Here is a 15,563-nt window from a genome sequence, read left to right as displayed (position 1 = left end):
CATGGGGTCATGAAGAGTCGGACACGACTTAACGACTGAACAACAACACAATCCTTCTATCAATTCAAGAAGCTTTTCAAAAAAAAATTCTTTGAGGGATATATGGTTCCCCATGTCCAGTACTATATAGCTCAGTTTTCAGAAATAAAGGGGGTTATCTATGATTAACTTTTCCTGCAGATAAATTGATGGAAGGCATTTGAAAAGCTAGAACTGTCCAACAAGTCTTGAGGAGGAAGAATCTGTATAGTTTCTACAAAGAGGATACTGGGTGATTTGACAAAAATTCTAGATTACCAACTTCCATAAAAACCTTTTGACTAAGTCCCCCATGAAAAACTCTAAATAAAGTTAGCAGTTGTGGGATATAGTATCCAGTTATAAATGTTGAGGGTAGGCAAAAAGAGACAAATTTTAAAACAAATTTAGAACGCAATCCTATGGGGATAGGTGGCCGCCTCTGAACTCAGAGGCAACCACCTGTCCAATGCAGGGCAGGAGCAGCACGGAGGGGATCGTTCCCTCTACGCTTCTCCTGCCCTGCATTTGCAGCTAGACAGCCGATTTTGGCTGTCTAGCCACGAAGGTGGAGCGGCGGAGGAAGCTGCTGGTCACGTAGGATGTGTTGTACCAGCATTTCCGCCTTCCCTGTCCCGGAACGCCCCTTTTTGGCTGCTCCGCACTCCTCTTCTGAGTGCAGAGCGTGGGGCTGTTCCATGCTGCCTGCAAACAGATTGGGATCACAAGGCAAAGGCTGGACAGCTGGACAGGAATAGCAAGAGGCAAGGTAGCTCTGGTCACTGGAGACCGGAAGCCAAAGTATTAGCTGAGAAAATTCACAGGAGTGTCCATCTCAGTCTTCCCCAACTTGGTGCCCTCCAGTTGTATTGGACTACAACTCCCATCACCTCCAACCAGCATGACATGCTGGCTGGAGAGTATGGGAGCTGCAGTCCAAGAGACTGGTAGGGGATGGGGGAAGGCACTGGCTGGGGAATGGTGGGAATTGTAGGCCTTTTCTGCCTAAACATGCATAGGATTGCGCCCTTAGATTTTCTGCCCTTTGGGCAGCCAATGTTACAGCCAATGTTTTCCCCAAGGACTTTAGAGGCCAGCAACAGATGGGCCAAGGCAGGAGCATGAGAGAGGTGGTGTCCACAGCTCAGCTGCCTTGCCCTTAGAAACAGAGACAAAGCCATTGTCCTCTCCTCCGCTGAGGAGAGCAAAGCAAGCAAAGGGTAGCAGAATGTTGCTCTCTACTAATGCTGAGTCAAAACCACCTTACAGGGATGATGCAGAGTTTCATGCAGAACTTGTGGATACTGCACAAACAGGAAATAAAGGGTGGACTCTGGATAAACACAGATGGCCAGAGTTCTTAGAAGTGCTATGTTGTGTGCCTGGCTGGAAATGGAGAGCAATTCAGGGAAGGGGTCTCCATGTAACTATTGGAAGCACAGTCACTGCTGGAAATGCAACAAACCTGCACATGGCATAGGCCAGCCTTCCCCAACCTGGTGCCCTCCAGATGGGTTACACTACAATTCCCAGCATCCCCTACCAGCATGGTGGTAGGGGATGCTGGGAGTTGCAGTGCAACCCATCTGGAGGGCACCAGGTTGGGGAAGATTGCTGCTATAAGCTTTCTGCCCATGGCAAGCATGCCCATGTTCAGGATTACACTTGTTTTTGCACTCCTTGGCCAAATACATTTTCCAACGTAAAAAAAAAAAAAAGGTAAAGGTGTCCCCAACCAGTCGTGTCCGACTCTAGGGTGCGGTGCTCATCCCCGTTTCTAAGCCGAAGAGCCAGCGCTGTCCGAAGACGCTTCCGTGGTCATGTGGTCGGCATGACTGAACACTGAGGTGCATGGAACGCTGTTACCTTTCCCGCTGAGGCGGTACCTATTTATCTACTTGCAATTTCTTGCTTTCGAACTGCTAGGTTGGCAGAAGCTGGGACTGAAGACGGGAGCTCACTCCGTCACGCAGCACTCGGGTCTCGAACTGCTGACCTGCCAACCTTCCAGTCTGCAGTTTAGCGTCTTAACCACTAAGCCACCGCAGCCCCTAGGAAAGGTTCCTCCTGTGCAAGCACCGAGTCATTGCTGACTCCTAGAGGGACGCCACTTGTGCTGGCGTTTTCATGGCAGGCTATAGCGGGGTGGTTTGCCATTGCCTTCCCCAGTCGTGACTACCTTTCCCCCAGCAAGCTGGGTACTCATTTTACCGACCTCGGAAGGATGGAGGGCTGAGTTGTACATTTTCCAAGCGATTGCCAAATGCATGCAAAATTATCATTTATGCCCGACCAGCTGACTACAAGCACAGAGCAGGGCCGCACCATGTTAAAGCCGTGCCAACACGCCCAACATCTTGTACATCAGCCCTTTTGAGTGCTGGCAACATGCAACCTGGGCTTTGCCTAGCACAAACGGCTTGAAAGGGTTGTGGCTTCTCACAGCCAATTAGACCAGGCACTGAAAGGATACAATAGAGGTTGCTGTGCTTGATCCAGAGGAAATGGGTCTTTCCACGGGACAGGAGGGGTGTCAGGGCACATTCTTCCTCCTTCTGCATCAGGAGTGGCATGAAGTAGTCGATTTCTGACATGCTTACATCACCCTTATAGTTACGGCTGATGAGTGGCTGTGGGACAAGAAAGTGGTGTGGTAAGGCTGGCTGTGCATGATTGGCACGTGGACTGGCATAGCCTCCCCTATTGCTAGGGCTTAAGGTAAGTAGAATCATCGTTCTTGCTCACCCTCACCCATTCCCTACCCAGGAGATTTAGACACAGGTCTCCAAGGCTGCCATCCAACTCTACAATCTCTAGACCAGCCTCCCCCAACCTAGCACCCTCCAGATATGTTTGACTACAACTCCCATCACCCCAAGCCTGTTGCAGTCAAAAACGTCTGGAGGGTACTAGGTTGCAGACGTCTGCCCTAGACCACTCTGGGTCACATACAGGAGCCATAGTAGGTCCAGGACAAATACAGAACAGCCATCTCCGCTTCTAGCGATGCTAGTGGATGTTCTCCTTTGTGCTCTCGGTCATAAGGGCAAGTTTTGCTTTAGAAATATGATGGGAGAAAAACAAAAGAGTAGCTGTACTGCCTCACAGGAGCCTACGGGGTTCAGTAGTCCGCCACCATCTGTAACCAAGTTTTCAGATTAGGGCTTTCTCCTCTGCTTCCTCCTTCACCATCATATATTTTCAAAACATGCTACTAAGTGCCCATCACCTTGCAAACACAAGACCACATTCCAAATGTAGCACATAAGAAATCAACTCAAGACATCCAGCATCAGGAGGCTGCCCCAAGGCCAGCGCTTCACTTGATACCCATCGTTGAGAGTATTTATACAGATTAATTCTGGAGTGTTTAAAGTGCTCCATCAGAATACCTGACTGGGGTAATGCTTACAACAGCCAGGTAAGGTAGGTCAGTATTTTTTTTAGTGCTTCCATAGTGCAGATGGTGGGGGGGGTAGGGTGAGGGAGAGACTGAGGCAGAGAGTGTGGCCTGCCTAAGATCACTTAGTAAGGCAGCCTTCCCCAACCTGGTGTGTTGGACTACAGCTTCCACAATCCTCAGCCAGCATGGCCAATTGTTTTTAAATGAAGTCACAATAATGCAGGAAAATGCTTTTTTTCCATTAAGGAAAACAAAGAAAATGACATATCATTATTAGTGTGTTTCTCATTCCAGTTTGGAACAAACACAATTTCCCACACAGTCTGTTTATGGTCAGTCTTCTCTCATTCCAATATAAATTAGATGTCATCCCAGCCCCTGAACTGGTGCCTTTTTAGTTCACACCCCCAGCCACTTAGTTCTGATGCTATTCCCCTCTTCCATGAATTGGTCTGCTACTTCTTAAGGCTCCACCATCTCTGGCAGTGGCAGGCAGTTCCAGAGGTCAGTTGTTCATAGTGTGACACCAAATGTGTTCAGTGATTTTATGACAGCCTTCCCCAACCTGGTGCCCTCCAGATGTTTTGGACCACAATTCCCAGTATTACTGACCATTGGCTATGCCAATGTTCCAGCTCAAAACATCTGGAAGTTTGGGGAAGGTTGTTCTATGGAAGTTTAAATGCTTCCATCTTACTTCACTACAGTGATGGGACCTGGTCTAACTCAGCTTTCCGGCTAACTGGATATTTTAAGCACCCCGACTGGTATAACAGGCTTGTGTACCCAGCACCAGAAACAGGACAGAAGCAAGCAAACCTACAGGCTCCAGGACTGGAAACTTCCTCCTTTCAGCAAAAGGCCAGCAGCCATTTCAGATGTGCCCCATCCATGGCCAGTTTAGAGGATGAGGGCCGAAGCGCCATTTCCACAGCACTTAAGGGCTTTCCAGGGGCTTTCCTCTGAAGCCCCAGCTCAGGGATAGGGGTAGGGGACAAAACAAGCACTACTAGAGACTGGAACCCGTCCTGGTTCTCCTGCTCCTGGAACTATGATGGAAGTAGAGCTCAGTGGGTGGGGAAAAGGACCGGTGGCAGCCCAGGGGCAGCCAGGGCTCTTCAGGTGCTCCGTCCATACAGAGGGGGGAAGGGTGGCCTCGCAACTGGAGGACACAGTCAGGGCACCTGGGTTCCACTCTTCGTCTCCCAGGAGGCCGGGCTTCCTCCTCTCTTGCTTCAGTTTGCCCCCACCTCCGGAGCAGTAGGGTGGAGCATGGAAGGAGGTCTAGCCCGCTCAGCAAGGAGGAACCTTGATCTGCAAGCAGAAGTACACGGCGCGCGGGGGTGGGGTCTTGCTGAAACTTTTATCACTGCTGGGGAGGCTGTTCTTCGGGGATTCAGCCTCACACAAAGGCCGCAGCGTGAGGACGGGGGGTCGGACTCACCTTGCCTTTCAGGTCAAGGATGAAAACTGCCGAGGCGGACATACTGCTGCGCCCACTTCCTCCTCCTCGCTTGCTCTCTGCAGCCACCTGGGCCAGGTAAGCGAGCTGCGCCTACAGGTGAGCTAGGCTGCCTTAAAGGGAAGGTGATAACCGAGGCTGGTGATAGACATCCTCCGACAAAAAGGGAGGGGGAGGAAAAAAGGAGCAGGCACCTGTTTCTTGGCCCATTTCAGCCTCCGCAGCCGCTGTTCAGGAGCCAGCCAAGCCGCGGATAGTTGCGGGCGCAAGGCTGCACTGCACACAAGCGATCCTGTGTCACCTCCTGTGCTGTAGAACTTGGAAGGAAGCCCTGCCCCAGTTACTCAGTGGAGGGGAAGGCGCTCTATTCTGGTTCTGCTCTATGTGCCTCTCCCCGCTTGAACCCTGATACTCAGACGTGCAGTGGAGGCTGGTGGCTCCGATTTCGGTGGGGCTGTGGTTCCATTCTGGGTTTCAGTCAGAGCCAGACAGAACTCTAAGGGAGCTATCCAAGGGGCTGGACCTATTTTGGGGGTAGGGTTCTTCACCTTGGGTCGCTCCTTTAGAGTTCTGGCTGATTCTGACTGAAACCCATAATGGGTCCACAGCCCTGCCAAAATCAGAGCCACCAGCCTCCACTGCAGATGTGGTTCAGTGATGGAGCATTAGCTCCAGTTGAGGAGGTAACCATTAACTCGCTTTCTACCAGACAGCGAGGTGAGCCCGGCTGCACGTGGGAGGGCTTACTGTTGCGTAAACACGAGCTTTGGACTGACTGGTCGGCGCGCATCCCCACCCCCGCGAGGTCCACAAAGGAGCAGCCTTCCCCCACCTGTGCCCTCCAGATGCGTTGGCCTACAACGCTCATAATGCCCAGCCAACATGGCTATGTTGGCTAGGCATTATGGACGTTGTAGGCCAACGCATCTGGAGGGCATCAGGTGGGGGAAGGCTGACAGAGTGGTTAAGAGCCTGAGCTGTGAGCTGGAATCACACTCAGCACTCCTTCACTGGGTGGCCTTGGGCAAGCCACACTCTCTCTGCCTGAGCCCCACACCTCCAACCTAACAAAGAGAGTGATAGGACTATTGTGGGCCCCACTTCACAGTAAGGTTGAAATGATGGGTGCAAAGAGCTTTGCACATTTAAGACTCCAACCCTATAAACACTTACCTGGGAGTAAGTCGTACTGAACACAGTGGGGCTTACATCAGAGTAGACAAGGTTAGGATCAGGCTGTAAGGCTGCAATCCTAAAACTTTACTCAGGAGTAAATCCTATTGAACTCAGTGGGACTTACATTTAAGTAAGATTGTGCTGTATGACTATGATAACGATCTCTTAATACCGGTTACTTAGTATTTACACAAGACTACCCTGAATGGTCAAAGCTCTTCACATGCATCATCTCACTAACCCTGATAACAACCCTGTAAGGTAGATCAGTGTAATTTCTCGCCAATTACAGGACATGTGTGCGTGCGCGAGAGAGAGAACAGCAGTTTGTCTAACACCACCTACAAGTTGATGGCTACAGTAAGCTTGAACCAAGACTTTCTTACCTCCCACTCTTACTATTCTCTATAAACTGTTATAAATACTATGTAAGCACTATAGGAGGAGTTATGGGGGATGTGGACCCTCAGCTTTTTCCAGATACTCTATAACCCAGCCCTAAAGCAGAACTTAGCAGGCTTAATTTCTGATCAGTATACTTAGCATCCATGTCCAGTGCTGTCTTTCTTGTCACCTTGGCAGCCTAGCTCACCTCTGTCCTTGCTTCCACCTTGTGTCCCCGCAACCATCCTTAGTGGGTGGTCAGTGTGGGGATTAAGGTGGCAATGATTTCAGATGTCTATGGCTGGTCCATCACATATCACTTTGTGCAAAGGGGAAGGCAAGCAGTGTAAAAAAAAGGAGAAAGGGTACATAAAATGGAACATTTATGTGCACCACAGATATGGTGCTGAAGTTGGTTACTAGTTCTCAGTTCCTTATCTGCACAAAAGTTAGAAAGAGAGCTCAATCAGTACTAATATTTAAGAAACTAATGTATATATACCCCTGCACCCAAAACAAGCTTTGGACTACCTCATATTCTATATCTCCACAACTGGGTGACTTGTCCCCTTTGAGATAAACAATAATTTGCTCCAGTCAAACTGTCATTTTTGAGTCCAGATGACAAATGCAATAGAAATAAGGAAATGATGTCATGCACCCCACAATAAGCTTTGGGGCACCTGAAATCATAAACCCACATGTCAAGAGGAGCATTTCTATGAGATGACATTGAATTGCATCTGACCCAATGCTTTGTTTGGGCTCAGGTCAGGACAAAGCAGGGCACCCCATACCAAAAGTAGTCAAAATGTATAGAAGGAACTGGAGGTGTGTACCCCATAATAAGATCTGGGCCTCCCCAAATCATACACCCAAATGTCCAGGTGAGTGCCCTCTATAAGATGACATAGACCTAATAACCAGCCTCAGCATTGTGGAGGTGGGCCCAATGCAGCGCTTTCTCACTCTCAAGCACGGAAGGGGATAGCAAAGAATACAAGAATATGGCTGTAAAGCAGGGGTGGGGAACTTGTGGCCCTCCAGATGAACTACAGCTCCCCTCCCATCATCCCTAACCATTGGTTATGTTGTCTGGGGCTGATGGGAGTTGGAGTCCAACAACATCTAGAGCGCCACACTCCAGCCCTGCTATAAAGCAAACAAAGCAGAAGATACTGGTAGTGAGCGTTGTGGTGTGGCCATCATGACTACCTGAATAGGAGTGGGTAACTTGTGGCCCTCCAGATGTTTTGGCTTACAACTCGCATCAACACTAGCCAGCATAGCCAATGATGGGGGGCAATCGAAGTTGTAGGCCAAAATATCTGGAGGGCCATAAATTGCCCATCCCTGACCCAGAGGAACACTGTGGACCATGGGCTTATGCTGTCGTTTTGTGATGAAGGGCACAATCCTATGCATGTTTGGACAGGGAAAAGTCCTACAACTATCAGCATTCCCCAGCCAGCATCTAAACATGCATAGGATTGTGCCCAAAGTGTTTGATTTTTCTTTCAGTGTAGGACTTTGAGAAGAGTTAGAAAATGGGAAAATCCAGCTCCAGGATCTTCCAGGCAAGAGACCTAGGTTTTCTGAGTACTGGAACAGAAGCAGAGAGGGAGGTTTAGGCTTCAGTCAGGTAGGAATGGAAGTGACACAAGTGTGGTTTTTTGCAGGATAAGGAAACTACAAGCCTGGAGGCAATGGAACATTGCATCCAGGCAGTAAGCTTGTGCCCTGTCAGAAAATGAGCTGGCAGAGCAGATTAAGGGTCTGGGACTCTGCTTGGTGGCTCTTTCAAACATCCATAGGCTGCAGACAGCTGCCTGGTCTGGCTGAATGCCAAGCAAAAGGTAACCAGAAGATATGTGCAGGCCCATAAATAGGTTATGAGTAGAGGGAAAGGGTGGAGTTCTTGGGAAAAGGTGGCGCTAGAGGATTGTAACTGGTTTCAGAAGCCTTGTATAAAAACCATCAACCCATAACCCCAACCCCCTCTGGGGGAGAAATAGAAAGATTTTTGTATGATGGATCAATAAAGCAAATATTCAAGAATGCAAAAAAGTAAGAATTCACAAGCAGAATATTTCCACCTATCGATGGAAGATGGAGTGGTGGAAATCAGGAACAGATTTCTGAACCACCATCACCACCCTGTATCTTCTCCTACATGGTCTTCACGCATCCTTGAGATCTGCCAGATAAGCCACGCTCTGCATTCCACCTTTCTCCAGGGTAGAGTTTGGTGAGAGTTAGGAGGAGTATGGCTTTTTCTGTGGTGGCACCCATATCTTGGAATTTGTCACCAAGAGATTTCACCTTAGTCACCCTGGTGGCTAGTTTTGGCTTGCAGGTAAAATATATATCTCCTGATTTTTAACTTAGGATTTAATATTTGTTCTGGCTCTATTTGTGGGTTTTACTGCTACCCTATGTGGGAATGAGCAGTCCAGTAAAATAAAAATAACCTAAATTGATTTCTATGATTGAATATTGCTTTGGTTACCTTTGGATAGAAAAACAACTAATATTATAAATCCAGTAATAATGATGATAATAAATGCCTCCACCCCTTAGCTTTTAGATGGATTCTATGTATTGCCAGGGGAATGTCCAGAGAAGTTGCCAGGATTGGGTGGAGTGAGTGTGGGAGAAAAACTGCTGTCCGGAATTCTGTAGCTGACGGTGCAACACATGCCAGCCCAGCCCCTTCCACTGTGGACTGGCGGCAGGGATGAGTGCATGGGGGTGATATTTCTATGGATGTGGCTTCACACAATGCCAAGCTTTATAAGGCGGGGCAGGGGGGAGATCTAGAATTAGTCTCAGCTGGAATGTGCACAACTCCTCCACTCCAAGCAATGTCACTCATGCCGAGTCTAAGCCACAAAGGGCCCTGTTGAGATCAGACAAGTTGGACAGAGGTCCTCTGAAGCCTGGTGGGAGATGTAGTGCAAGAAAGGCTCCTTGCCTGTTTTTGAGTTGGGAATGAATGAATGAATGAATAAATAAATAAATGCCACTGCCAAAGATGCTATCTTGCCTCAGGCACTGTGCTCAGTTGAGTGGCTGTGTACAAAAGATCTGGCCAGATCAGTCAAGGCTCAATCTAGCTCAGCATTCTGTTTCCAATGGCGGTCTGTCATATGCTCCCAAGAAGCTTCCAAGCATCCAGGGGATGAAGGCCACAGTCCTTCCTCACCTCCAGCAATGGGCATTCCATTTATCTATCTTTCATTTATTTAAAGTATTTATAGGCTACTTTTCAGGCAGCATACATCTTTTAAAGCACAATAAGATATAATGATAAAGCAAAGTAGGAAACAAACTCAGCCCACAATCAACCAAATTACTTCAGCCCCCACCCCAGATACATACACGTGCATGCAAACACACATGCACATCTTGCAGTTCTTATGAAAAATGTTTCATTGGGCTCTGTAGCAGATATAATAAGGCTTATCTCTATAGTGTGAAAAGTTTAGTCTCTTGACTTTTGCAGATCAAGCTGCTGTCAAAGGCACAATAGCAGCTGTGGCCGGATATTTTTCTCTTCACTTGGCAACCCTGTGTAACCTGTGCAGTGCAGCCTTGTGGACGTGGTGAAATGTTCAGAGTTCAACCCTTTTTTACCCTGTGCTATGGTAGAAGGGTTGGCTGAGAGGAGAGAGCTATCCTGAGGTAGGATGGCCATGCAACTTTTTAAAAATTATTTTTACAGAGGACAGTCCTCTATATGAAGGATCTTTATTTTGAAGCTGCCCTCTGTTTGAAGGGCTGTCCATTCCAAGTCTGTATAAAGATAAAGAACCATCAGAAGGGAGAGCTGGGCTTTGAAGCTGCCCATCAACAGCGCCTGGACAGCAGACTGAGCAAGGCACATAAGTCGCCTGGTCACAGTCTACCCAACTCTGGTAAGATTTTTTTTATTTAAATTATAGTAACTTCTAAATTTGCATTAATACATATAAATTATCATATGCACATTTTATGCAAATCGGTGTCATCTTTTGTCCTCTTTCAGTGATTTACAAGTGGCCACCTTATTCTGATATGAGGGCCTCAGCAAGGAAAGGAGGGAAAGGTTCTGATGAGAGAAAAGGATTGTGAAGGAAGTTTCTGAGGCAACTGTGATGAGGAAAAGACAGAGAAGAGAGGTCATGAGGAGGCTGAGAAAAGACCAGGAAGGACAGCAGCAGCAGGAACAACAGCAGTAGCAGCCACCTGCCCTCCTCCCAGCTGCCAGACAGCAGCTGCTCCACACCAGTCAGTGACTGAAGCCTACAACTATTTCATAGTTCTGGATTGTACATCTAGAGACAGGTCTTAAGAAATAACCCTACATTTGAAGACCATATACCTATTGGACTCCATTCCCTTCATTTTATTGTTCAGTTACTTATTTTAAATTGTTTATTCATTTGAATGTTTGTTTTGTTTCCTCCCCAGTTTTTCCTTTCCCTGTTAAATAAATCCAAGTTCTTGTTTTTTATATCCCATTAAGTTGCTCACTGGCTTTTGCCATACTCCCTCTCAGGGAACAGCAGTCCTCATAGATTGGAGGCGCTGCACACTAGTTTTGGGGCAGCATTTTTCTCCCTCACTCACCCCACTACGGTATGAGCCCAGGTGCATGGTTTCCACCACCCCACAGGGTTGCTGGTAGGGAAAGTGGGGTTATAGCTACATGGGAGGCTCGAAGTTATTGCTGATTCTCCCAGCTGGGATATTACACCAAACCCAAGTGTCAGGGAAATCTACGATAGCCGTAAGTCCTACTTTACAGAAGACTGTCTTCTATTTGAAGGGCTGTCAGAGGACAGTCCTTTATTTCAAGCTGTCCTGTGAAACCTGTCCAGGTGAAGCCCAGTTTAAGGATAAAAGAACCATTAGAAAGGAGATCAGGGCCCTTGAAGTTGCCCATCCATAGCTAGCACCTGGACAGCAGACTGAGCAGGTCACCTGGTCATAGTCTTCCCCCCCATAGGGAGATGGATTGTATTTTTGTTTAAATGATAGTAATTCTAAATGTGCATCTATGAATATAAATTAGCATATGCACATTTTATGCAAATCTGTGTCTTCATTTGGTGCTGCATTTCCTCTTTTTTGGAAATGCATGTGGCCACCCTAGGGTCATCTATAGTGACCTCAGTCAATCAGCAGTAAAACCAGGCAGGATGGGTTTGTCCTTACCATATGTGGCTTTTGCTATGTTACCAAAGGAATAATGGAACTTGCCTCCTTCGTTTATGCCAAATCTTGGCATTGGTCATGTCCAGAGTCTAGGCTGTAGCAGGGAAAACATACTTCTCTTCCATTATTGTGCCTGCAAATTCATGGTCAGCCATTGGATCCTATTAATACTTTGAGGTCTTTAGTGACTAGATGCAACGAAGGACAAGACTCCATCAGAATCCTTAACAGATGTACAGAGAAGGGACCGGTGATCATAAAGCTGCTACCTGACCAGAAAAAAGCACCCTGGCCTGCTATTGGGCATTTAGAGGAGGTTTTATCTGCTGCAGTCAACAGGTGGAGCTTTTCATGGCATGAAGCATTATCACCTGCTAATGTTTGCAGATTATGCTGCTATTAAAAGGCACAAGAGTAGGGTCTGCTAAAAGAAAGTTGGCAACCTTATTTGGCAGATGAAGCTTGTCATGTAAGGTGAGTAAATCAACCTGCTCTCCCACATAGGCTTGCCAGGAGCAAAAACAGGAGAATCATCCTGTCTCTTTAATAGCTATGCAAGTGTGATAGAGAATGGAGGCAGTTTCCCTGGTTCTGCTTCTCTCCTGATTTCTATGTCTATCCTTTTCTCCTGCATGCTCCAGTGCAACACAAGAATCTTGTCTGTTGCAGGGCATGGGAGGGTATGGCAGGTGAGGAGACTGGGTCAGGAGAAGACATTGTTCAACAGCTGTGAGGCTGGCTCCCAGGACTGTAGCCTGGCTTGCCTATTTCCACAAGTTAAGTAAGTAATTGATGAGCAGCACTTGAGGTGAGAATGCCCTGCACTAGAGTCTGGAATTCCTATTGAAATATGCCTCTTTATGATTTATTTCAGAGACTCACTTCAGAGACTTTGACTTAGTAGACCGAACCCATTCCCCAAAAGAACTTACATTAGCAACTCCCTCCTTTCTTAATTTAGTTCACAGTGTGGAGATTAGCCCTAAAAGCTGGTAAGATCATATGTTGCAGCAACATGCAGGTAAAGTTAAGAGAAACAGATGCAGAGATTGAGCTGGAAATTAAATGGATCACTGTTGCTCAACAAACTGACAGCAGATGGCGTTGCTTTAGAAATTAAGGATTATTTTAAGCACAGTGAAAAATTTTGGGTCCTTGTGAACACTGCAGGATGTTTTTAAATGGGTATTGTGAGGCAAGTGTATTGGTTTGGCCTCCCATATAACAACAACATTTATTTCCCACCTTTCTTCCATCATGGAACTCAAGGTGGCTACATGTGGTTCCCAGGTAGTCTCCCCTCCAAGCACTAGACTAGACCCAAACCTGCTTAGCTTCAGCAAGGTGGCTGCCTCACATGCCTTCTATGCATGTCCTATGCATGCATATTCTATCACTATGTCCTAGGATGATGATGATGGTGGTGGTGGTGGTGGTGGTGGGGAGGAGGGGAAGAGGACTCAACTCCTGGAGAAAATTAAGCTTGTGGAATCTGTGCTTACCCAAGATATTTTGTGCCTGAAGTAGAAACAATAGTGAGGAATTGTATCAGCTGCTACAGTCTTATTTATTAGTGTGATCTCAGAGGGCGTAATTCCAGATGCATGGAAAGAGGTGAGGATAATGGTCTTGCCTTAACCAGGAAAGATGGTACTTATGTGGAATAAAAAGCATGATCACCCTTTTAAATCAAGATGCAAAGATCTCTACATCAGTTCTAATGAAATGATTAAACAACATCATAGTGCATGTCAAGAGTGATCAGAATAGATTTATTCCCTGAACATCATCAAATATAACATCAGAAAAACACTGAACATACTTAACTAGTGTAATTATAACAGATTTACACTAGCAATTTTGTCCTGCCAGACTTTGATTCATAGAATCATGGAATAGTAGCGTTGGAAGGGGCCTATAAGACCATTGAGTCCAACCCCCTGCTCAATGCAGGAATCCAAGCCAGAGCATCCCTGACAGATGGCTGTCCAGCCTCATCCTGAATGCCTCCAGTGTGGGAGAGCCCACTACCTCCCTAGGGAATTGGTTCCATTGTTGTATTGCTCTAACAGTCAGGAAGTTTTTCCTGATGTTCAGCCAGAATCTGGCTTCCTGTCACTTGAGGCCATTATTCCGTGTCCTGCACTCTGGGATGATCGAGAAGAGATCCTGGCCTTCCTGTCTGTGACGACCTTTCAAGTACTTGAAGAGCGCTATCCTATCTCCCCTCAGTCTTCTCTTCTCCAGGCTAAACATGCCCAGTTCTTTCAGTCTCTCCTCACAGGGCTTTGTTTCCAGTCCCCTGAGCATCTTCGCAGCCCTCCTCTGAACCCTCTCCAGCTTGTCTGTATCCTCTTGAAAGTGCAGTGCCCAGAACTGGACACAGATTGCCTGGAAGGAATTTGTCTCTAATGATTCTTAAAGACATATGAAGTTTGGGATTGGTTTCTTCTGGGTGAGCAAGACCTTATACAAACCTCCAAGGGCACAGGTAAATATTAATAATATGGTAGCAAGCAATCCTTTCCTAATGTCAACATTAATAGTCTGGGATAGACAGCGTATGCCATCTTGGCACGAAGTATATCCCCGATTTTACCTTTTGGACACAACATCTTTTCGATGAAACATCCATACATCCACTGTCCTTCCAGAAGGAGCCGGGGGACTGAATCAAAAACAATGCTTTCTAAGCAAGTGCTACAAAAGTTTAAATTCTGTTCCATTACCTGGAATCAACATCTGCAATTGCAGCATGCAGTGAAGAATTTAAACTCCATGCAACAAGAGATCTTACTGGTACTGAGGGGCCTATACTTAATCTGAGGAAGTTATCTTTAATCTATACAAGTTGTTAGAATCTCAGCAATGGACAAAAGAGCCACCTTATGTAGGTAACAAATTGTGAGGTTAATTAATTTTTAATAAGTTATTTAAATTAAAAGATCCTAAAAGTCACTGTGCCAATAAAGAGTGGCACTTAAAAAAAAAATGAGGCAATGTGTGATGTTTTGTTTAAAACTTGTTTTATTTTGCCTCTGAATTTGTATTACCTTTGTATTTTTATTGTATTTGTAACTGAGTATTATTTTATATTGCATTGTAGTTTTAAATTGTGAGCTACTCTTGAGTGGTGCATGGGCACTAGACAGATGAGATATACATTTACGTATATCGAAATAAAAGATTACTCTGTCCAGCCATCAACCAGTCAAAGAACATTTGATTTAGACCCTTCTGACACCTGCAGCCCATTGACCACCACATCGCTGCACTACCATCACTGCAGGAAGAGAGGGGTTTGGGAAGCAAAGTCTCTTGCCCAGTCATGGTGAGGAGAATAAGCATACAGTAGGTTGTTCACTGTCTGCACATGACAAGCCAGTTGAACTTAAACTACATTCCTAGCCTCTTACAAGTGCCTGACATCTGAGTTATAGTTTTTGTTTTTTTATTGTAACCAATCACAGAAAATGCAATGGTCAGATTTTATTGTAAAGAACGAAATGGGTCTATAGATTAGGTATGCATCCCAAAGGCACAATTCCTTTTCCTTAAAAAAGTTCCTATTTTGCTGCGTTGATAACATTACTACATTATAATACAATCCTATATTATATGTACCCTACCCACTGCTAAGCAGACTTCTGGCAAGCAGTAGTTCCAGGATTACTCAGCAGAAGGTGTAGCTTTCATTAACAAAGTTTCAAAAGCATTGTGCATTGTTAGATCAGAGCTACAAAAAGAATTTGTTGCCATGCTGATTCTTGAGAATAAGAGGTACAAAATCGGGAAATGGACACATTTTATAACATCTTATAACAATTAGTCTATTTAGAATATGCAAGCTTTCAGATTACACAGAAATCTTTGAAAGCAGAATGGAAAAGTGCAGCTCCCAATTGTATAAACTTCTCAGCC

At 46.1% G+C, this 15,563-nt stretch overlaps 1 protein-coding gene and 1 long non-coding RNA gene across 2 annotated transcripts in view; one reads left to right on the top strand and one right to left on the bottom strand.

Annotated features, from left to right (window-relative positions):
• AP1M2 (adaptor related protein complex 1 subunit mu 2) overlaps positions 1-4,944 on the bottom strand; it is a 22,745-nt gene extending 17,801 nt beyond the window's left edge. Inside the window, exons 1-2 of the mRNA XM_084835586.1 lie at positions 4,866-4,944; positions 2,492-2,648 (exon numbers count right to left, since the gene is read on the bottom strand). Coding sequence (XP_084691712.1) covers positions 2,492-2,648; positions 4,866-4,907 — 199 coding nt within the window. The 5' untranslated portion in view covers positions 4,908-4,944. The remainder of the gene's footprint in view (positions 1-2,491; positions 2,649-4,865) is intronic.
• LOC146353054 (uncharacterized) lies at positions 4,676-15,563 on the top strand. The gene is made up of 3 exons (XR_014787951.1): positions 4,676-4,961; positions 10,168-10,360; positions 10,471-15,563. It is a non-coding gene; the product is annotated as an uncharacterized LOC146353054 (long non-coding RNA).

The sequence above is a fragment of the Heloderma suspectum genome, chromosome 2 (assembly GCF_057233095.1).
Source record: "Heloderma suspectum isolate Gila_16-S chromosome 2, 16-S_ref, whole genome shotgun sequence".
NCBI classification, from domain to species: domain Eukaryota; kingdom Metazoa; phylum Chordata; class Lepidosauria; order Squamata; family Helodermatidae; genus Heloderma; species Heloderma suspectum.
The sequence above is the reverse complement of the archived record's forward strand: the minus strand, read 5'-3'. Positions and strand labels throughout refer to the sequence as shown.